The 21,327-nt window shown below is 37.8% G+C and overlaps 1 protein-coding gene across 2 annotated transcripts; it reads right to left on the minus strand.

The window, feature by feature from the left end:
• Window positions 1-368: 368 nt before the first annotated feature.
• LOC140139828 (major facilitator superfamily domain-containing protein 3-like) lies at window positions 369-18,959 on the minus strand. 2 transcript variants are annotated; one of them, XM_072161572.1, is made up of 6 exons: window positions 18,682-18,955; window positions 12,043-12,168; window positions 8,777-9,962; window positions 8,117-8,264; window positions 6,657-6,766; window positions 369-5,135 (listed from the first exon to the last, which is right to left on the minus strand). In XM_072161572.1, the coding sequence occupies exons 1-6, from the start codon at window positions 18,718-18,720 to the stop codon at window positions 4,837-4,839; spliced, it is 1,908 nt and encodes a 635-aa protein (XP_072017673.1). In that variant the 5' UTR covers window positions 18,721-18,955; the 3' UTR covers window positions 369-4,836. The 2 variants fall into 2 exon arrangements, 1 of the variants encoding a protein (XP_072017673.1); XR_011857181.1 differs by having other exon boundaries at window positions 5,000-5,135; window positions 6,547-6,766; window positions 18,682-18,959.
• Between the last annotated feature and the right edge of the window lie 2,368 nt (window positions 18,960-21,327).

Raw genomic sequence — 21,327 nt, forward strand, 5'->3', positions numbered from 1 at the left:
TGAATGTGACTCCATTTGAAATCTTCAACCCTGTGTGTGTGATTTAGGGCATGTCTTCTAAAGGTGTGCACATCCGCCAACTTTCTACGAAAATGAGGTTCTCCCTGCACATGCATGCGCAAAATGTGAATTTTTGTTTCTTGCACTTTTCTAGCAACGTGTCAGAAGGATTTTGCAACGTGTATGTGATAATTAAAGCATGCGTTTGACAGGCGTATGCACACACAGCACGCATTTTTCAGGTAGAACCTCGTTTTGAGATGACTGCGATCGGTGAATTCATTTCAACTAGAGGAGCCCATTTTATACTAATGGTTTGTTTCTTGTACATGTACACCGAATACTCACAATAAATAATACTCACAACACAAACAAAACATTGGCTTTTGAGTACTTGTTTATTATAATTTGTTCTAGAATCCAGATTCATTTTGAGTAACTGTATTTTGTACAGGTTTTATTATACCCTTTGAAGAGCTCATTCATTTCACCCTATAGTAATAGTACACCATTAGGTTTTACTGCCTGAACAGAATTGATCATGTCTCCTGCTTTTTCAACCAAATCGAATGTAATAACTCTGTAGTGAGGGATCAACATTTTAAAAACCACAAATTGCCTCGGGCAAAACTCACTCCTGGGAAATAATTAAAGACAAGGTCATTTTTATTCAACTCATTGACCTACCATATTCATTCCAATAAGCGCACAGGGCGCTTAACAAAGTAATTTTGTGTGGGCGCTTATTTTTTACATTGTTTTAGTCATCAATCACCGTCTGAAAGTACTTAGTTACTACAGTTAGTGCGCCCTCACAAAATTTACACCATTTTTTTGAGGATGCACTAACTGTGAGTAAATATGTGAGTCAGAATCACCTCAAACTTGGCCTTTTAAAGGCATTTGCAGGTGGTTATTGTGAAGTATTTTTAATATCTATACATCTGCCCACTATGAAATAGCATCATAATTTAATTTTGGTGCACATTTTGGATACTTTTGATGCTCAATTTCCCACATGCATGCATGTAAAGTCACTCAACAAATAAGCTTACTGGAAGTATTTTGCTTATAGGGGCATGGGCGGTTATTGGAACGAATATGGTACTTGTGTTACATATTGCCCAGTGATCTTGTCAACTCATTGACAGATACCAACCTATGGAGGGAATTCAATTTTTGATCAATTCTCTTCAGGGAGTGAAACCTAATGACATACCGCACAGTATCGATTATACAATGATGAGGGCTCAGTGAAACAACACCTCATCTCCATTTTGCCCATTTTTTAGAAGATTAATTGATTATGTTCGGAAATGGACACAATTTTTGTTGTGTCACTGGAAAGTCCATTCTTTGAAAATTAAAGTATTTCGCCGAGCCCTCAACTGAATGTTAACTCTGTACCCTACATGTATGTCAGGTAATATAAAATGTTCACCATAGATTCCATGCTCTATTATGTAGCTAGGTTTTAGAGATAGACAACACCAAATAGCTCATACATTGTGCGGATTTTTTGACTCGAGCCATGTAATTCTGGTTCAGCACTAGAATACAATAATGCTCTTTCACATCCCCAAAATCTCCCAAGATAATGTTCAATCAATCATTATCATAATAACACAGAGAATTAAGCAGGCATATGAATGGCTTTTTTGAAGACTGCCTGAAAAACTGGTGAATTCAGCCTTAAGGCCAAACACAGGCTGAAAAAAATAAAAATGCATAAATTTGTCAAAACTGCCTGAATTCAGGCAAAAGCCTAAAAATTCTCATGCCTGATTGATGGTTTCAATGGGGTTGCCGTTTGTCAAGTGTAAAGCTGTCACCGTTTTGTCAGACTTAGCTCCGACTTCTTCAGGACACAGCTATCATGCTATTGGAAGTTCTGCATGTAGACTGCCTCTAATCCTGAAGTCGTGAACTAATCCTGAAAGCTTCACAGATATTATACATGTCTGATGGCAAACCTGTTGAAACCCTCAATTATATGATTAATACCAGGCCTGTCATATCGTGCAAGTATCTACAAACGACTAATTCTGTCATGAATGATTCATTATCTTGAATACATACCGTAAAAACTTGATAGTTCGCATATGTGCTTACTATCGAGCGCTTTTGAAAACATGAAATTGTACCAAAGTCTGACACTTTACCAACTGAGTTAATGGGGTTGAGAAACACATTTGCAGGTTTACTTGTTCGTACATGTATATAACTATGTGTATCGATGGATTTGCTCAAAACCCTTCACACTTTTGTGGATGGGGCTCTTCATGTTTGCATGTTTTAAAAGTGCTCGATAGTAAGTACATACGCTAACTACTAGTTTTTACGGTATCTTGTCATGTTATTTTAGTGCAAGAAAGTTGTATGCAAAACTTGCCTTTCAAATGGGTTGCCTGAATGGGCGATTCAAGTAGCAAGACTTGAGAGGATTAATCACCTGATGAACAATCTCAAAACCCAATGCCCCATTGGATTAAACATTGTCAGGTTTTTGGATTCCTCAGCAAATTCAGTATCTAACATGAGGCTGAGATTACACAATGACTTCCTGGCACTCGCACAACAAGCTGAAAACAAGATAAATTTCATCCATAGTATTATGATAACACTGTAATATTTTAGGCAATTTTAGCTATTACAATACTGCAACTTGTTGATGGTTTTCTTTCACAAATACAGGTATTCGGGCATAATCGGGCAAGCAAAAGTTGACCTAAGTTTGCCTGATCGGGCAATTAAAAATAAAAAATGTATCGGAGCCTGCTTTGACTCAAGCCACATAATTCTGGTTCAGCACTAGATTACAATATGCTCTTTCACATCTCAAAAACCTCCCAAGTGTAAAACTGTCACATTTTCATAAAATTCATCCATAGATGTGCATGCGACTGCTTTGGATGCAAATTATGTAAAAGGGAAAAGCAACTTTTAGAAACACTGGTGAATTGCACTACACCTATAAAGAAAGAAAATGCAATATGTAAAAAAAAATGATTCACCAAATACCCTGACGCAAAGAAACCTGAAAAAAAATTCACCAAATACCCTGAAGCAAAGACACCTGAATACACATTAATTTGGGAACAGTTCCTTAGTCTGAAGGGTCATTAGTCCACAAATGGTTAGGGTTAAGGGCATTTGTGACCATCCACCTCGATGGTGGCTCTAGGTCATTTTCTGTTTATTGCAGGTTTTGAAAGAATGCATTTTCAGCTTTAAAATGACACCTCAACAAGCTTCATCGGACATCTGGAAGTGAAGTTACGTGTATGGTTCATCAAAGGTCAAATTCTTCATATATTTTACATAGAAATCCATTACTGTTTTTCATTGTATCTCAAAATGGAAAATACCGACTTTTCGACCAGTTTGTGGTGGATGAGCACATTTTAGATTAGATTAGGGTTAGGTTTTGATTAGCATTAGGGTTAGCATTAGGGATATGGTTAGGCAAAGGTCAGAATTAGGATTAGAGTCCGGTTAGGCTTGGGGTTAGGATTAGAACTTAGGTTATAGGTAAAGGGTAATGTTTAGAGTCACGGTAAGGATTAAATTAATCCTTACCGTTAACCCTAACCCAACTAGGACTCACTAAAGCTCACTATTAAAACCACTCTGCGTGCATGCATTCCACGGGACTTGATGACGCAATCAGACCAAGTCATATATACCCAGGGAATCGTTGACCGGGCCAACGTCACCTGTGTAGCTACATGCCGGGGATCTTCTGAGTGGCATGCGAGGGGTCCGAGGTTCGAATCCCGGGGTGCCAAGTGACTTTCTTCTTCATCTTCTCTCCTTTTTCGTTCTTTCTTTCCCTTCCGATAGCCAAAAAACCACGGGTAGGGTTAGGGTTAATCATTAATGTCCATTATATTTTTATTGGGTTTTCCGACTAATGACCCTTTGGATAATTAAAAAAGACCACGAATAAGAGATGACATTGATATATACATTGATGTCAACAAAATAAATATATTATAGTTATATAAAAATAAAATTGCAAGCAATGCTATAGATTATACACCCTTTTACCATATTAGGGCACCCTTTTACCATATTAGAGCACCATTTTTGCCATTATTGGGGACCTCATACCATTAAAGACACCCATTTCCCCTATTAGGCCACCCTTTTCTCATAAAGGAACACCATTTTAGCATATTAAGAGGTGTTCACCATATTAGGGCACCTTTTACCATATTAGGACACCCTTTTACCATATTAGGACACCCTTTTACCATATTAGGACACCCTTTTACCATATTAGGACACCCATTTACCATATTAGGACACCCTTTTACCATATTAGGACACCCTTTTACCATAGCAGGGCACCATTTTACCATATTATGACACCCTTTTACCATATTAGGACACCCTTTTACCATAGCAGGGCACCATTTTACCATATTAGGACACCCTTTTACCATATTAGGACACCCTTTTACCATATCAGGGCACCATTTTACCATATTATGACACCCTTTTACCATATTAGGACACCCTTTTACCATAGCAGGGCACCATTTTACCATATTAGGGCACCCTTTTACCATATTATGACACCCTTTTACCATATTAGGGCACCTTTTACCATATTATGACACCCTTTTACCATATTATGACACCCTTTTACCATATTATGACACCTTTTACCATATTATGACACCCTTTTACCATATTATGATACCCTTTTACCATATTATGACACCCATTTACCATATCAGGGCACCATTTTACCATATTAGGACACCCTTTTACCATATTATAGGCATCCCTTTACCATATCAGGGCACCATTTTACCATATTAGCCTTTATTAGGGCACCCTTTTACCATATTGAGGCTGTTTTCTTATCTTCAGTAAAGGAAAAACCAAAAGAGAAAGTCCGATGAATAAGCAAAACACAACAAAATATCCAACTGCATCGGTAACAAAGCCAATGACAGCCATCAAGGAGAGCTTTCCCATCACCTCCAGAGTTGCAAGTGCTGTATAGTGTGTGGCTTGTATATGGTCAGGTGCACTCTGGGAACACTGCATCATAAGCGTGAATGTAGCTGTAGTAATGGCGCCCCCAATCAGTTGTAGAAGACACATTGACCCAATACATAAACCTATATGAATGAGAAAAAACAGTGATAAACAAAAATAACAATTCATGTATCATCATGGATCATTCAGGTGACTCCATTTCAGGCCTAAAGTAAGCCTGGACCAGGAGCTAAAATGAGCTTCTGGTCCCAAAGATGGCTCCTGGCCCTATAGTTTGTAATGTAAAATACTGGACACACCAGGAGCCGAAACTTGGCAACCATGGGCTAAAAAAAGCCTGGGTGCCTGGTTAATAATATAAGCCTTGCTCCATTTGAATTCACACCCATTGTGTGAGCGATTAAGGTGTGGATTAAGGTCATGTCTTTCATAGGGGGTGTATGGATTTCAACTGGAATAGCCCATCACAGAGCAAGGGTCAATCTTCTTGGACCCTACTGAGGGCCATGTAAATGGACAGACAGTTTGACATGCTGCCAGCCCGGGGCTGCCAGCATACATGGCAACATTGGGGACATGTCACCCCCATTACCATTACTGAAAATCCCACTGAAACAAATAACACATTTTATGCAAATTTCTGCCCCCCCCCCCTATCACTTCAGTGCAGAAAGGCCCCATCTGTGTCATATTTTTAGTTTAGATTTGTACAATATAGAATGCAGAAATTGTCAAATATCTGTAGGGCAGCTCAGCTACAGTGTTCGAAATATGCCTCAAAAAGTTACAGGCCAGCCGGGCTTGACCTTAAAAAGTTACCGGCCAGCCAGGCCGTCAAAGTGATGCCAGTCAGAAAAGTTACCGGCCAGGCCAAAAAGTTACAGGCCAATGGCCGGCTGAGCGGCCCTATTTCGAACGCTGCTCAACTACTATAGATAGGACCTTGCACTATTATACCCCTCAATGTGTCAATACAGGGTGACTCAATAAGTTGTATTTTGAGTCATTCTGTCCAAAATGCAAGATGCTATTTTTACAGCAACTACACTAGAGTACACATAATTATGCACCTCTAAAGAGTATCCTGTACTACCATGATTATGATGATACACTTGAGTATCCGCGGAGACCTAACCAAGATGGTTTCCAATGATATAGGCCTAGCTCACAACAACCCCACCCAGAGTACACATAATTATTGCACTTCTACTGAGTATCCTAGTTGTACCTACCATATGATGATATAGACTTGAGTATCCACTGATAACTACCAAGATTGGTTTCTAATAAAATTTGAAATGATGAAACTAACCTTCCATGTTGCTATTAGACTTGAATATCCACTAAGAACAATTATATAGGCTCCAACTACCCCCACCCCAGAGTACACATAATTATTTCACAAAAGAGTATCGTGTACCTACCATATATGACAGACTTAACTATCCACCAAGACCTAATAAAGATGGTTTCCAGTGATATAGGCTCCCCACCAACCACACCCCAGAGCACACATGAGTATCCTGTACTTACCATATGATGATAGACTTAACTATCCACTGAGACCTAATCAAGATGGTTTCCAGTGATATAGGCTCCCCACCAACCCTACCCCAGAGCACACATGAGTATCCTGTACTTACCATATGATGATAGACTTGAGTATCCACTAAGACCTATCAGGATAGTTTCCAATGACATAGGTATTAATCTTAGTCCAAATAATACTGGTAGAACCTGTAGAGGTGATAGCCTGGAAGAAATAGGAGACAAAAAACCAAACAATTAAATATGAATATAGGCCCCCTAATGATTGTCAATATGAAAGAATAATCATAAAAAACATGTGTTTGTTTATTTTTTTCATTACCTTTTGTGTATAATCAAAGAGAAATTAATTTAATTTATGTTCTTGCATAATTACTAGTAGTTGAACCATGACCTAATTACTGGAACCCAATCGGGGAACCCAATATTTCCATAAATGTTGCAGTCAGCATTGAGTCCGTCTTACTGACTTTGGTGACAAAATTTCAAGGGCCTGCAGAGTATAGCAAATCACCTGGTCTGAAGTCATTTTATCTGACTTTTCACCCTAGGTTCCACCTTATTTCAAGCACTGAGAGGGTCTCTACAGAAAACAGAAAAGTTCAGAGAAGATATCTTGTGCCAATTTAATTTTCTGTGCTGATTTGTTATCCCACAGACCCTACATGTAAGAAGTACAACATGGGCCGATAGTGACAAAATGTACATCAAATGAAGAGAGCACAGTCATCAGATCTTGCAAAATATGTTTATTTCTTAACTTATTTTTAGCCAGTTTATTCTCAAAATGAAAACAACAGAAATCTGTACAAATGTAATGGGAGTGTCATTTGATGAAGCAAGGTGATGTATCATGTTGCAAAGTATTCTGGGAAGATTAAAATATCTTCCGAGAAAAGTTGGAAATTAAAGATTCAGGTGATAAAAAGTGCATCAAAAATGTTCCATGAATAATGTTTTTGACTAGAATTTAGAAGAAAAGGCATGTCAAAAAAGATTTTATTTTGGTGGTGTGTAGCATCATGTCAACCAATTTTATCAGAATTCTTATTGTTTTAGAACTTTTGTTTAGTGACAATTCAAGACATATCACAGTGGACCAACTACGGTTTTCTCTACTTTGTAAATCACCATTTCTTTGGTTGTAGATGCCAAAATTGGATGGGATAAATATCTTTGTATTGAATAATTCAGGCTTTGAGTTTTAAAAACTTGAGGAGTGTGATAAATAGCACTCCTCAAATTTGTGAGGAGTGCTATTTTGTGAATGAGGAGTGGAGTGTGATAATGCTTAAATGTGATGTAAAAAGATTAAGGAGTGTGATAAATCGCACTACTTATGATCATTTAAGCCTCCGCACTCGCACTCACACTCCTCAAAACTCAAAGCCTGGTAATTATTCTGCATTCTACTGAGTACTGACCCATGAGTCGGGTAACCAAAGAGAGCCCTAGTTATATTTTTTTTCCTTTGATTATAAAAATTATCATATTTTTGAGGTACACAATGTAGATACCTTAAAATATATAATCTTCACTTTCAAATTCAACTTACCGTTTGCTGGTCAACAACCATCCACCAAAAAGCGACCCTGTAATTGATAACCCTTGACCTATGACTCCTGTCCACATCGTGACATCAGTAGCAGATATCCCATGATCCACCAGGAAGAGTGGAAACATACCTACAGCTCCTTGCTCACCTATAGACACAAAAAGAGAAGAAATCTGTGAGTGACCCCATAATTAATAACCCTTGATCTCTGAGCCACATAGTGACCTTTTGGGACAACCATACAGATAATGCACCCAAAAAAAATATGTCTCAGAGCTGCCCCCAATATATTTGAAAAGCATTTGTTGAAAGAATTGTGCGCTTATTTTTTATTAGTGAAACAATTGGTGCAGTTTAGAATCGGTTTCGCCACTCTCGTTATACACTGTACACCCTCTGATGATTATTTTAAGAACAGTGTGTGCATATACTTGGAGAATAAACCACAGCTTGCGTATGGGTGACATATCTTTAATTGAAAACATAGCCATATATTGCATTACCTGTAAGAATGTATGTTCGCAGCATCTCAAGCTTAGTTTGGTGAGTTTGAGGTGAAAAAAAATGCATTCTGCTTTGGTTTTTAAAATCTTTGCAACCTCACAGACATATAATTTATTGTACCTATAGTTTCTGTCAATGTAGGCCTCCATATCTTACCTAGTTTATAGAAGACCACATAGCAAATAGTCCACAAAGAATATGGTATGCTTAGTATATTGGTAACCCATAGAGGCAAAAGTGAAGAAAATCTGGAAGGCGGCATTCCAAAGTCCTTACAGCTACACATAGTTATTCCATTGGTCTTGCATACAGGGCACATCATTTCTTGTGTTCCCTCAATTACATCACATTCATCTGAACGTTTTCTCTCAAGATCAGTCCTTTTTCTCAACTGATAATCATGGAATTCTATAGTCCTTTCTGAGTCACAGTTTTCATGCAATTCATCATATGTATCATCATACCTGTTTTCAGCTTTAAATTTAGCCTCTGTATTAGTTTTCTTCATAATTTCTTGTGCGTTTTCAATTTCATCATCTTCATCTGAATATTTTCTTCCACCCTTAGCCCTTTTCCTCAACTGATAATTCCTAGTGTTCTGTAGATCATCATAGATATTGTCATCAATGTTTTCAGCTTTCAGTTTAGTCTCTGTAGTAGTTTTCTTTACCATTTCTTGTGCCCTTACAATTTCTTTACTTTCATTTAATATTTTTCTCTCAAGTTTAGTTCTGCTTCGTAACTGATAATCATGCAATTTTGCATCATTATTGAGTCCATCAAGTCCAAGATCATCAAAAGTATCCACTGTCTCTTTATCAGCTTTTAATGTCAGATCTGATTTTGTGATGTTTGGCTCAACATCTAATTGTTTTATCTGCATTGAGGCCAAAAGGGTGACAACATAAAATGCTGCTAATATGACGAACAGTCCTGACCACCCTGTATACTCAATCAACCACACTAATACTCCACCACCAAAAATTGCACCAATTTTATACCCAACGACTTGAACAGTATTACCAGCACCAAGTTCTTCCGGAGTTAAAATCTGAATCGCGATGCCATCAACTGCAATATCTTGGGTAGACGCGAATAAATTTAGACAAAACACGATGATGCATAATGATGTTGTATGATCCGGAGTGATGGCGGTTGCCATGGCGCATGATGTTGCTAAGCAACCAAGACTTGCAAGAAGCCAGAAGCGTTTGGATGCGTAGTTGTCTATTAGAGGCGCCCAGAATACTTTGAGAGCCCATGGGATAAGTAGAATCTTGAAGAAGCCAAGGTTGGTTAAAGACATGCCCTGAGTCCTCAGGTAGATCGGCAGAAAACGAGACTGCAAGATGGAAAAGGACAAGTTTTAATATTACAAGTTTTGGCATTAGGCTACAGACTCCTAAACAAATCATTCCTGGTTTGACCAACTGAAGATATTATCACTCTGCAATGCTATCTACTGAAGATAGACCACTCTGTAATGTTATCTACTGAAGATAGCACCACTCTGCAATGCTATCTACTGAAGATAGACCACTCTGTAATGTTATCTACTGAAGATAGCACCACTCTGCAATGCTATCTCCTGAAGATAGACCACTCTGTAATGTTATCTACTGAAGATAGCACCACTCTGCAATGCTATCTCCTGAAGATAGCATCACTCTGCAATGCTATCTACTGAAGATAGACCACTCTGTAATGTTATCTACTGAAGATAGCACCACTCTGCAATGCTATCTACCGAAGATAGATCACTCTGCAATGCTATCTCCTGAAGAGAGCACCACTCTGCAATGCTATCTACTGAAGATAGACCACTCTGTAATGTTATCTACTGAAGATAGCACCACACTGCAATGCTATCTACCGAAGATCTACTAAAGATAGCACCACTCTGAAATGCTATCTACTGAAGATAGCACCACTCTGCAATGCCATTCAATGCTATCTACTGAAGATAGCATCAATTTACAGTGCTATTAGTATCATTCTCCAGTGCTATCTACTGACAATAGCATCACTCGGTAATGGTAGATCCATAAGGGGGCAGCAATAACATTCTCCCATGTACCAAGATGGTCTATGGAACGGCTAGAAAAATTTCGGGGCTTCAGAGCGGGCAAACAATGAATTCAGAGGGTCTAAGGAACGGCCAGCTGCTCTGAAAAAAGGGGGTCGTCGCTTGCACACATACCTGTATAGCTGGGAAATGTGAGTGCCCCCCCCCGGACTTCATAACCCAGCAAGGTATTGAGATGGATTATGTACCATTGTTTTGGCATTTCTGTCTAGTTTAAAGTGTGACCAGTTATACTCCAAGTAAAGTTAATTTGTTGCAAGTGTGCAGCATTCTGTGTTATGGGTTCTAGACTTTTCCTATACGTTACTGTACTAGGTATTTATTTAAATGCTCCAAAATGTTCTGACTATCATATTTCTTGAAGGGGTTACCCTACTGCTGTAAAAGTTAGCATTTTCTTGATTGAAATTTGATGAGGAATTCAAATATGCCACTGGTTTTTGTGTAAGGCCTGGAGGAAAAAACATTTTGATTGATAATGTTATAAAAATCATAAAAATTATGTACAACTTTTGAACACCCTGTATCTCAGTAAGGCAACATAACTCATCATTACATACTGGTTTTTTTGAAAGCCTACATTGTTATTAGCACATCTAAAAAGGTTTTAGCAGAAAAAGTTTTTACGTTAACTAGTAAATAAGAGAGGAACAAAATCTTATATTAGGTATGCCAGGCAAACCTTAGTTAACAGATAACACATTTGCTAGTCAGCGAAATTCGCCTAGACCGGGGACCAAACACAATACATATTTACATAGAAATTTCAATTTTTTTCAAGAACAGGTCGGTCAAGGAAACCTACATAAATATGTTTTCTATACTTCACTTGACCCAAATATATGATTTTTATGGTGATGAGACACTCACACATGGAATTTTAGAGGGATTTTGATAGCAGTTCCATTAAAAAAAGCTGCTATCATCATGAGACTAAGATCTAGAAACGCCCCCGTAATGCTGTTTTGGGGAATTTTGCTAGAATCTTTTTGATGAAAGTCGATCTTTGAAAAGATGTAACTTTGCCACAGAAAGTGCTATGACAAAAAGGTTTTTAGTTTTGGCTTTCTTTACTCAAGAAGAGCTTTAATTTGATATATAAAATGATGCAGTTTGATGGCAAATTTAAATTCACCTGGCATACCTACTTATACTTTTTGAACCAAAATTTAACTTTTCCACCCTATGACATTTGCGGCATACTGTATATTGACCAATTGTTTGTATGTGTGTATTCCTGGTACCGTACTCTAAGCTTGACAGTGATATAGAGTTTTATAGGGTTTTGATGAAAATATGTGACAGGAAACTCAGAATTAAGTGCAAAAGTGCTTACCTGAAATCCATAGGGGATGCCTTGTACCAAATACAGCAATAGTAGTGTACCAATTTTACTAACAGTGATTGCAGACAACATGGCTGGCTGATGGATGGGAATGAGACTGGTTTGATATGTCATCTTCTGTAGTCAGAACAATTAAGGGATGCGGATGGTTTATATTGATCCGGGACATAAACACTATGACTAGTTATGTAGCCAGAGGATTCCAGTGGTATAAAAATCTCAACTTTTTTGAGAAATGTGGGGGGATGAAGCTGTGGATCACAAAATGCCCTTTTAAAGGAGTATTTCGTGATCCTAGCATCCTCTTTTTATGAGATTTTTCAGTACATATCCACGAAAAAAGCATATATTCCCAAAATTTCAGTTGATTCCGATATTGCGTTTGCGAGTTATGCATGATTATGTGTATTACACTGCTCCATAGACAATACGTTGTAATTTCGTTCTGGTGCACCAGAACGAAATTCAAATTTCACGATATCTTTGCTAAACGAATTAATCTGCAAGAAATATTTTGTACATAAACATTATGTAGCCAGAGGTTTCCAGTGATATAAAAATCTCAACTTTTTTTGAGAAAAGTGGGGGATGAGGCTGTGGATCACGAAGTGCCCCTTTAAGTGTGACTGTGTCAGTGTGTGTAAATTAGTTCGCAACACAAACTTAAATAACGGGCAAAACAGACACATCATTTATCGGTATGACATTTTCGTATTGGTGCTGCGTTGTGCAGAGCTACTACGGTATGGGTTCCTCGTACTAGTGTGTAAATTATAAGTGTAAGCTTATTTTATTGTATTCAGGGGGCACACCACTAACTAATCGTCCCATTGAAATACACGTGAAAACACAAGAAAGTAAATTTGTTTTTCTACCCTTTTGCCTAAAGTTGAGAAACTACATGGATTTTCTAAAAGTATAAAGTCTGAAATTTAATAAAAATTTATTTTTGGGGGGTCCCTTCAGTCGAGCTTTTGAGCTACGGGCACCTGAACAGCGCCCTCACGAATTTCAGCCGATAATTTCGCCTCTTTACCAGTGCTGGCCCGGGGTTCCGGCCTTGATATTATTCCGACAGCCTGTCACTAATTCACAATCGATTTGAAACATTTTTGGAACAGATTTTTATATGTTGAGGTCCTACTGCTACTCTATTCTTTTCATAAAAACAAGCACGATTCACTTAAATTCAGTACCCTCTAGAGGCTGATATATTTCGCCCGGCGCTATTTTTTTACTGGGACTATACAAGTTTACACCCAGAGTGAGTAAGATAAAACAGAGCGCGTACCACCAGTCAAAGTCTCCGCCTCATCCGATAATGAGGGCCGATTGTTCCATGAAATGCGACAGGTGAGACTGCTACGCAATAACCGCATATTTTTATGGTCTATCGCGTAATCGCAGTGGATCTTGCAGTGGATCAGACACTTTCTAACTGAACGCACTCAGAAAGTAGTGTGCAATGGTGCTGAATCAAGACCAAAGAGAGTTACATCCAGTGTACCACAAGGCACGGTTATAGGCCCACTACAGTTCCTCATATATGGTCATTTTCACGGTAAAGGGTGTAACTTTTGATTTTTAGGGTCAAAATTTCAAACCACTTAAATATGTTTCTGTTTACTGTAATCATGCATAGAAGCAACTTAAATTCCAGTAAAATAGTGATTCAAGGCTTAAACCTTTTGATTTCTGATAAAAATTTGACATGTCCATAACATTTTGGTTAAAAACTAAGAAAAAATGTATTTTACATAAGCTCAGAAAATTATGACATGAAAGCTGGAATACATGTGAAATCCCATTCCAAAGTAAGTCAACAGATATAAGTTAAATTTTATACCATGTTTTGCTATGTTTGTAATTGCAATTTTGAAAATTTTTAACATCAAGGGTCATTTGCAATGGAAATTTCCCAACCTTAAACATATTTTTTAAGTATTAATTGGGTTCCTAAAATAATTTAAATGTCTAACTTCATGTACAAATACTACTTGATGAAAGGAACCTCCCAGCCAAGTTTCACAGAAATTGGATTTATTTTTTTAGAATTGGCAATTCAAGCGATTTGTGTTACGGAGGCTTCAGTTAACAACACAGGTGATCATAAAAGTAAAATATTTGGCTAACTACTACAAGTTGACATGAAAAAATAGGTAAAAAATATCACAATTACCAATTTTCATGCTTTGCTTCTAAGTATTGAATTTCAGTTGTGACAAAAATTAAATTATCACAGCAAGTCATTTTTTTTTTTGTTTCGGAGGCTTCATGTTTACAATGGTTAAACATGGCAGAAGTAGTTTTTTTGAAAACAACACTGTTGGGATCATCTAAGCTGTTATTTTCTTGTGTGTATTGAATCAATGATTCTATACGGCAGATATTGCAGATTTATAACATGATAATTTTTTCACCCATTTGTTAAGTATGGTGTTATTTGCATGTGAAGCCTCCGAAACGGGCTTTCTTGGATATCAGTATATTTTTCAAGCATTAACCATAATATCAATTTTTTTTTAAATTTATGACATTCTGCACATATCATGCAACAATTACAATGCAGATATCAATATGGAACATACCAATTTAGATATGCATAGATGATAATTAAGTTTACTGTTGTTTCGGAGGCTTCATTTGTTTCGGAGGCTTCAATTGTTAACGGAAAGTTTGTATTGGGTCCCATTTTCAAACGGTGATATATATCTCCATGATTTAAAAACAAGTGACTTGAGGATCTACTTTGCTACATTTTGATAAATAGATTGGATGAGCTCTTTTATTTATATTTGCCCAAGCTTGCTGAACAGTTTGTTTCGGAGGCTTCAAAAAGTTAACGGAAAATCGGCTCTTTGAAGTCAAGATTTTATAAAAATTTTAAAAGCTTGCAAATCAACTAATTTTTGTTACCCATTTCAAGTTAAGATATCAACTGTTATGAATCAAGAAGAAGTGAAGAAATAACCAAGAATTATGAACCAAAGCTATACCCACAAAGTTTGTTAACAATTGTTAACAGAAAATGAAGCCTCCGAAACGACAAATATCGAAGTCCGGTTCTCAAAAATACAGGGCTGTTCACAATTAAATCTAATGTGGCAGTGTTTACTGAACATATGACCGTACTTTCAGGATAAGAAAAATTATCCATGAACTAACTGAAGAAAACACAGGGTTTTACAAAAAATGTTACTGTTTTTTACAGTTTTTCAAAATGGCAATATTAGGTACATTTAAGCCTGCTAAAACTGAACGCAGTAAACTCCCAAAGATGATTATGCTACCCAAGGTAGCTGCTAACTAGATGACTTATGTGGCCAAAAATCATGGAATTCTGTGGCTTTATTAGAAAACTACGGATCAAAATGTTAAAAATCCAAAGTTACACCCTTTACCGTGAAAATGACCATATATCAACGATCTACATGTACCAAGCAAATTACACAACAAAGCTCGTCTGTTTGCGGACGATTGTGTGGTATATGCATATAGATCTGGAAATACAGAAGAGGAGCTAGCAACTTTGCAGGCAGATCTCAAACTCCTTGAAGAATGGCAGAGCAACTGGGCCATGGAATTCAATGCATCCAAGTGCTACATCATGAAGTTCACAAACAGAAAGCAACCTCCAGACCTGAGCTACAAATTCTGTAACCAACAACTTGAGGAAGTACAATCAAATCCGTATCTGGGAGTGGAGTTTGACAATAAACTCAGTTGGGATGTACACATAGACAAGACAGTCAGCAAGGCAAACAGAGTGCTGGGAGTACTAAGGAGGAACTTGTGGTTTTGTCCCCTAGCAGTAAAGGAAACAGCGTACAAAACACTTGTTAGACCCATCCTTGAATATGGTAGCTGTGCATGGGATCCATTCAAAAAGGAACATGTCAATCGGGTCGAGGGAGTGCAGAGAAAGGCAGCCAGATTCTGCAAAGGTGACTTCAAACAAAAGAGTAGCGTGACTCAGATGTTGAAGGACTTGGAATGGGAGTCCCTGGAAGTCAGAAGGCAGAAAGCAAGAATGACTATGACGTACAAGACCATCAACGGGCTAGTCGAATTAAGGCAGAACAACACTTCAAAAGGCTGAGACCACAGGGGTGGCAACACGGAACAGAAGTAGCACAAACCTTCATCAAATGTACCCAACAAAGGATGTGTATAAACACTCCTTTTTCCCAAGAGCATCACGGGAATGGAACAGTCTGGACTCAGAAACCAGGGAAGCCAATTCATTAGACATCTTCAAAAGCAGAATGTACAAATTGGGAACCAAAGAAACTGAAGTTACCAAGACAAGCAAAGAAACCAAGGCAACTGAAGTAACAAGCAAAGAAGAAACCAAAGCAACTGAAGTAACCAAGACAAGTCAAACAGAAACCAAAGCAACTGAAGTAACTAAGACAATCAAAAAAGAAACCAAAGCAACTGAAGTAACCAAAACAAGCAAAGAAGCCAAAGCAACTGAAGTAACAAGCAAAGAAGAAACCAAAGAAACTGAAGTACGGTAACCAAGACAAGCAAAGAAACCAAAGCAACTGAAGTAACAAGCAAAGAAGAAACCAAAGCAACTGAAGTAACCATTAAGACAAGTAAAGAAACCAAAGCAACTGAAGTAACAAACAAAGAAGAAACCAAAGAAACTGAAGTAACCAAGACAAACCAAACTGAAACCAAAGCAACCAAGAAAAGTGAAGACTCCGAAAACAGAACAAACATCTAGTAAGAATCGTGTATCTCTGACAGTCCAATTCCTCTGAAACCTTTGCAAAGTTGGCGAACATACAGCAATTAGTCTGAGTATGCCGACTCAACCGAAGAAGAAGAAGAAGAAGAAGAAAGCACGCAACGCGCGAAGGCACGCAGCGCTGGCGTGATTGTTTGACACGGTGCGATCGAACAATCGGCCCTCATGAATATGCGAGAACTGGTAGCATGATACAATACACGGGGACTTTGACTGGTACGTGGTACGCGCTCTGTTTTATCTTACTCCTCTGTGTTTAGGGGGCACACCACTAAATCCTTCCGCATTTGGTGTAACCTTGTATAGTTCCGGTTAAAAATAGCGCCTGAGCGAAATGTATGAGCCTCTCGAGGGTACTAAATTTAAGTGAATCGTGCTTGTTTTTATGAAAAGAATAGAGTAAGACCTCAACATTAAAAATCTGTTCAAAAAATGTTTCAAATCGATTGTGAATTAGTGACAGGCTGTCGGAATAATATCAAGGCCGGAACTGGTAAGGAGGCGAAATTGTCGGCTGAAATTCGTGAGGGCGCTGTTCAGGTGCCCGTAGCTCAAAAGTTCGACTGGCTTGGTCACAAAAAACTAAATTTTTATTAAATTTCAGACTTTATACTTTAAGAAAATCCATACGACATTTTCTCATCTAAGGTAGAAAAACGAATTTACTTTCTTGTGTTTTCACGTGTATTTCAATGGGACGATTATTTAGTGGTGTGCCCCCTTGAAGGCGCTTTTTTCAACCGGGGCTATATTCGGCTTTTTGATAAATGCAGCCAAAATTAAAGTCGGCTTTTGTTTGAATTATGTTAATTTCGATTTAAATTGATAGTTCAGATGTTAATGTGTAATTTTAAATCGAATAAGATGCAAATCGTGCTTTATATAATTCCGTTAGGGGCTTCAAAGTTGAACAAAATGTCGAAATATGTGAAAAAATAAGATTTCTGCGATTTTAATTGATTTGGTTTGAAGGTTATAAATCTGCACGGGTCCTTAAACTCTCCCAAACTTGTTTTTTATGAGGGGGGGGTAATTATTACACAGTTTTAGCTACTAGACCCTTGCAATTAATTATTAACGTGACTTTCTTTCATTTAAAGAAAAATTGAGCATTTAGCGGTAAAACTAGGTAGGCCTACAACACATGTTTTGGGTATAGACCTAATGCGAGATTAACGTGCTTTTTTGGCTAAAATGTGGCAAAAGCGGCATTTGCCATTTTTCGGGAAAACGCTCTCATTACGTAACTATGACACATAGAAGAAAAATATTTGATACTTTTCCTTTAAACTGTCTATTCTTTCAAAAAATTGAAAAAAATTGAGAAACAAAATAAATATTTCTCCTTATAAGGGGGCACACCACTAAATCCTTCCGCATTTGGTGTAACCTTGTATAGTTCCGGTTAAAAATAGCGCCTGAGCGAAATGTATGAGCCTCTCGAGGGTACTAAATTTAAGTGAATCGTGCTTGTTTTTATGAAAAGAATAGAGTAAGACCTCAACATTAAAAATCTGTTCAAAAATGTTTCAAATCGATTGTGAATTAGTGACAGGCTGTCGGAATAATATCAAGGCGGAACTGGTAAGGAGGCGAAATTGTCGCCTGAAATTCGTGAGGGCGCTGTTCAGGTGCCCGTAGCTCAAAAGTTCGACTGGCTTGGTCACAAAAAAATAAATTTTTATTAAATTTCAGACTTTATACTTTAAGAAAATCCATACGACATTTTCTCATCTAAGGGTAGAAAAACGAATTTACTTTCATGTGTTTTCACGTGTATTTCAATGGGACGATTATTTAGTGGTGTGCCCCCTTTACACCAAATGCGGAAGGATTTAGTGTAGTGCCCCCTTCATGAATATATTTTTACTTACATGTAATGTAATACCATCCCGAATACCATCCATGCCCATGTCAGTGTCATGACATGTCAAGATTACAACATCTTCAAGCTAATTCCACTTCCTGTGCTGAGCTCATGGCATTTAAAACATGATCAACGCAAACCTGCATTTTGTGCAGTTACATGATTGCTAAACTCATGAACCGAAGTGAAAGTACATATCCGCAAACCTGTCGAATTCGACAAATTTGGCATTCCTTGGGCTAAAGACAGCCTGTATTCTGAAAGCGCGCCATCGTAAAGGGCGCACACCACTAAATAATCGCCCCATAAATCGACAGTATTGCTAAATACAGGGTGTCCCCCCCCCCCAAAAAAAAATGTCCGAGTGACATATTGATTTTGCAACCTGAAAAGGAAGCAAATTTATCAAGGATGTTGAAGAGAAATTCTAAATCCCCCTTGTAAGAAACATGTGGTATCATCAGCCAGCAAATTAATTTTCTTTTCTATGTTACCCACTTTAAAACAAGCGTCTACGGGACGACAGGTAACCTTCCAGTCAGCTATTGTTGTCACACAGTAATCCGTTGACCGCTATCCTGTCAATCGACATCTAATTGCCATTGATCCAATATTGATAGGCCTATTATGGAGTAGGCCTACCCGCGGCGCCCTGTGATGCAGCAGGCACAGGCCGGGTAGAACCTAATTTGTTGGACCGACGCTAGCATTGTAGTAGCGCACTGTGTCTAATAATAATAAATTAATATTAATAATACAAAATATTCTGATCATGTGTATTTTTGTATTTGTATGGGCGGAGCCATAGGCGGAGAGCCATACTTTAATTTTGTTTTGCAATATTTGTTCGCACGTTTAAGGGTTTATCTAGCCACTGTGTAGATTGAAAGTTGCAGGGTACCGTATATAGTATGTAATCGAATGAAGAAGTAGATAGATTTTCTATAATAATATGTGTTCAGGAGAGGAGATATTTAACAAAAACAAAAACACCCAAGTCCGTCAAATGCACGAATAAGAATACGTGTATAGTATAGGCCTATCCACCATTGGGGAATTGCCGCAGCTGATTAGAGTCGTTCATTTCGTGCGGTACATGATTAGAGTCGTTCATTTCGTGCGGTAGGCCTAAATAGCGGGCAATGGGTGTATTTTTTGTTTGCTTTTGTGCTGCTTTTTGGAAACACTCGCGTTCGCTATAAAGTCGTTAATTTGTTTGCACAGACCTAGTCTCCTACACAGTCAATTTGTGTCGGGCGATCCAAACAAACATCGTGATAGCCACATACAGTAGCTTACAGTCTGGCCCGAGGCAGAGACTATCAAGTGTTTGTTTACCAGTGACCTTCAATAAAATCGATATTGTAGTACAAACATGCTATATACAGGGTGTCCCTGAAAGAACTGTATCGTCAGAAACTTAATTGTTTGGGTATTTTAACGCCACAACTAAACAATTTTGACAAAAAGACGAAATATTAAGATTAGAAATTTAATAACGTGGCATAATCACTGCGCATCATAATTTTTTACTTCATTTACTGTATAAAACATACATCTTTTGACTCATTATGACACCAGATTTTTTTTCTTTTTTGAGAAACAAAAATCCTTCCAAACTTTACATAGAGCCAAAAATTTACAAGATTAAATTTTTTATTTTGGCATAACAATTTAGGGAATTTTGTTTTTGTTTGTTAACGTTTGTTTTAATACGCAATCACTCGGGCACACCCTTTCCAACGAAAAATGAAAACTTTAATCTCAACATTTAATTTTGAGCATGGAGAAAGGAAATCATAATTTCCCTCCTGTTTCTCCCCATTTTCCCCTTCTGTTTTTCTTTTCTTTTTTTTTTCATTTTGCTTTTCACCTTTCCACATTTTTTCTTCTCAGACAACCCTTGTTTACCAAAAGTAATAAATTGTATTATTTAATTAATGACGACACAGCATTCTGTCATCCCTGTCTAGCCCCGCTCCAAAGGTTTGACCTGGTTGTTAAACCGATGTCAGAACTGCAAATCAAATGCAGCAAGGTAGAGGTTGTAATATCGTGCACATAGCTACATATACCTTGCTGTGTATAGTGAACAGAGCACGTGTATTTTGCTCACTGGCAATTGATACAAACAGAATGTATCAATAAATGGGACAGTATGAATGGATCATTTTCGAAGTTTATGTTGTGATGAAGTTTGGAAGTCAACATGTGCGATGATGCCGAGTATTAGGGAACAAACCAAAAGATCAATGACGTCCTATAAGCGAGTTTCGTTTATGGGTGAGGGGGTAAAAATACTCGATTACGTTTGTACAAAACCATCGGTCTGAAGAATGTGTCATTATTATTATTATGTCAAAATTTTCAACATTTCATTATTACGTTTCTGGCAGGGAGGGAGGGGTCGGCTGAGAAATGAAACTAGTTACGTTTATAGGACGTCATCGATCTTTTGGTTTGTTCCTTATAGGGTCTACAGGGGTTTTAACAACATGGTGTATCGCCTATTTGTAGTTGATGTTCTTACAGAGCTGAATAGATTTCGGGGTCATCCAAGGTCACACAGGGTTCATCTGAGGTCAAATGACTAAAAACTGTCATATGGGCACGAAACTTGGTGGGTATAGTCAACACTTAAGAGTAAAATTTT

Source organism: Amphiura filiformis, chromosome 18 (genome assembly GCF_039555335.1).
Source record: "Amphiura filiformis chromosome 18, Afil_fr2py, whole genome shotgun sequence".
Classification (NCBI taxonomy): domain Eukaryota; kingdom Metazoa; phylum Echinodermata; class Ophiuroidea; order Amphilepidida; family Amphiuridae; genus Amphiura; species Amphiura filiformis.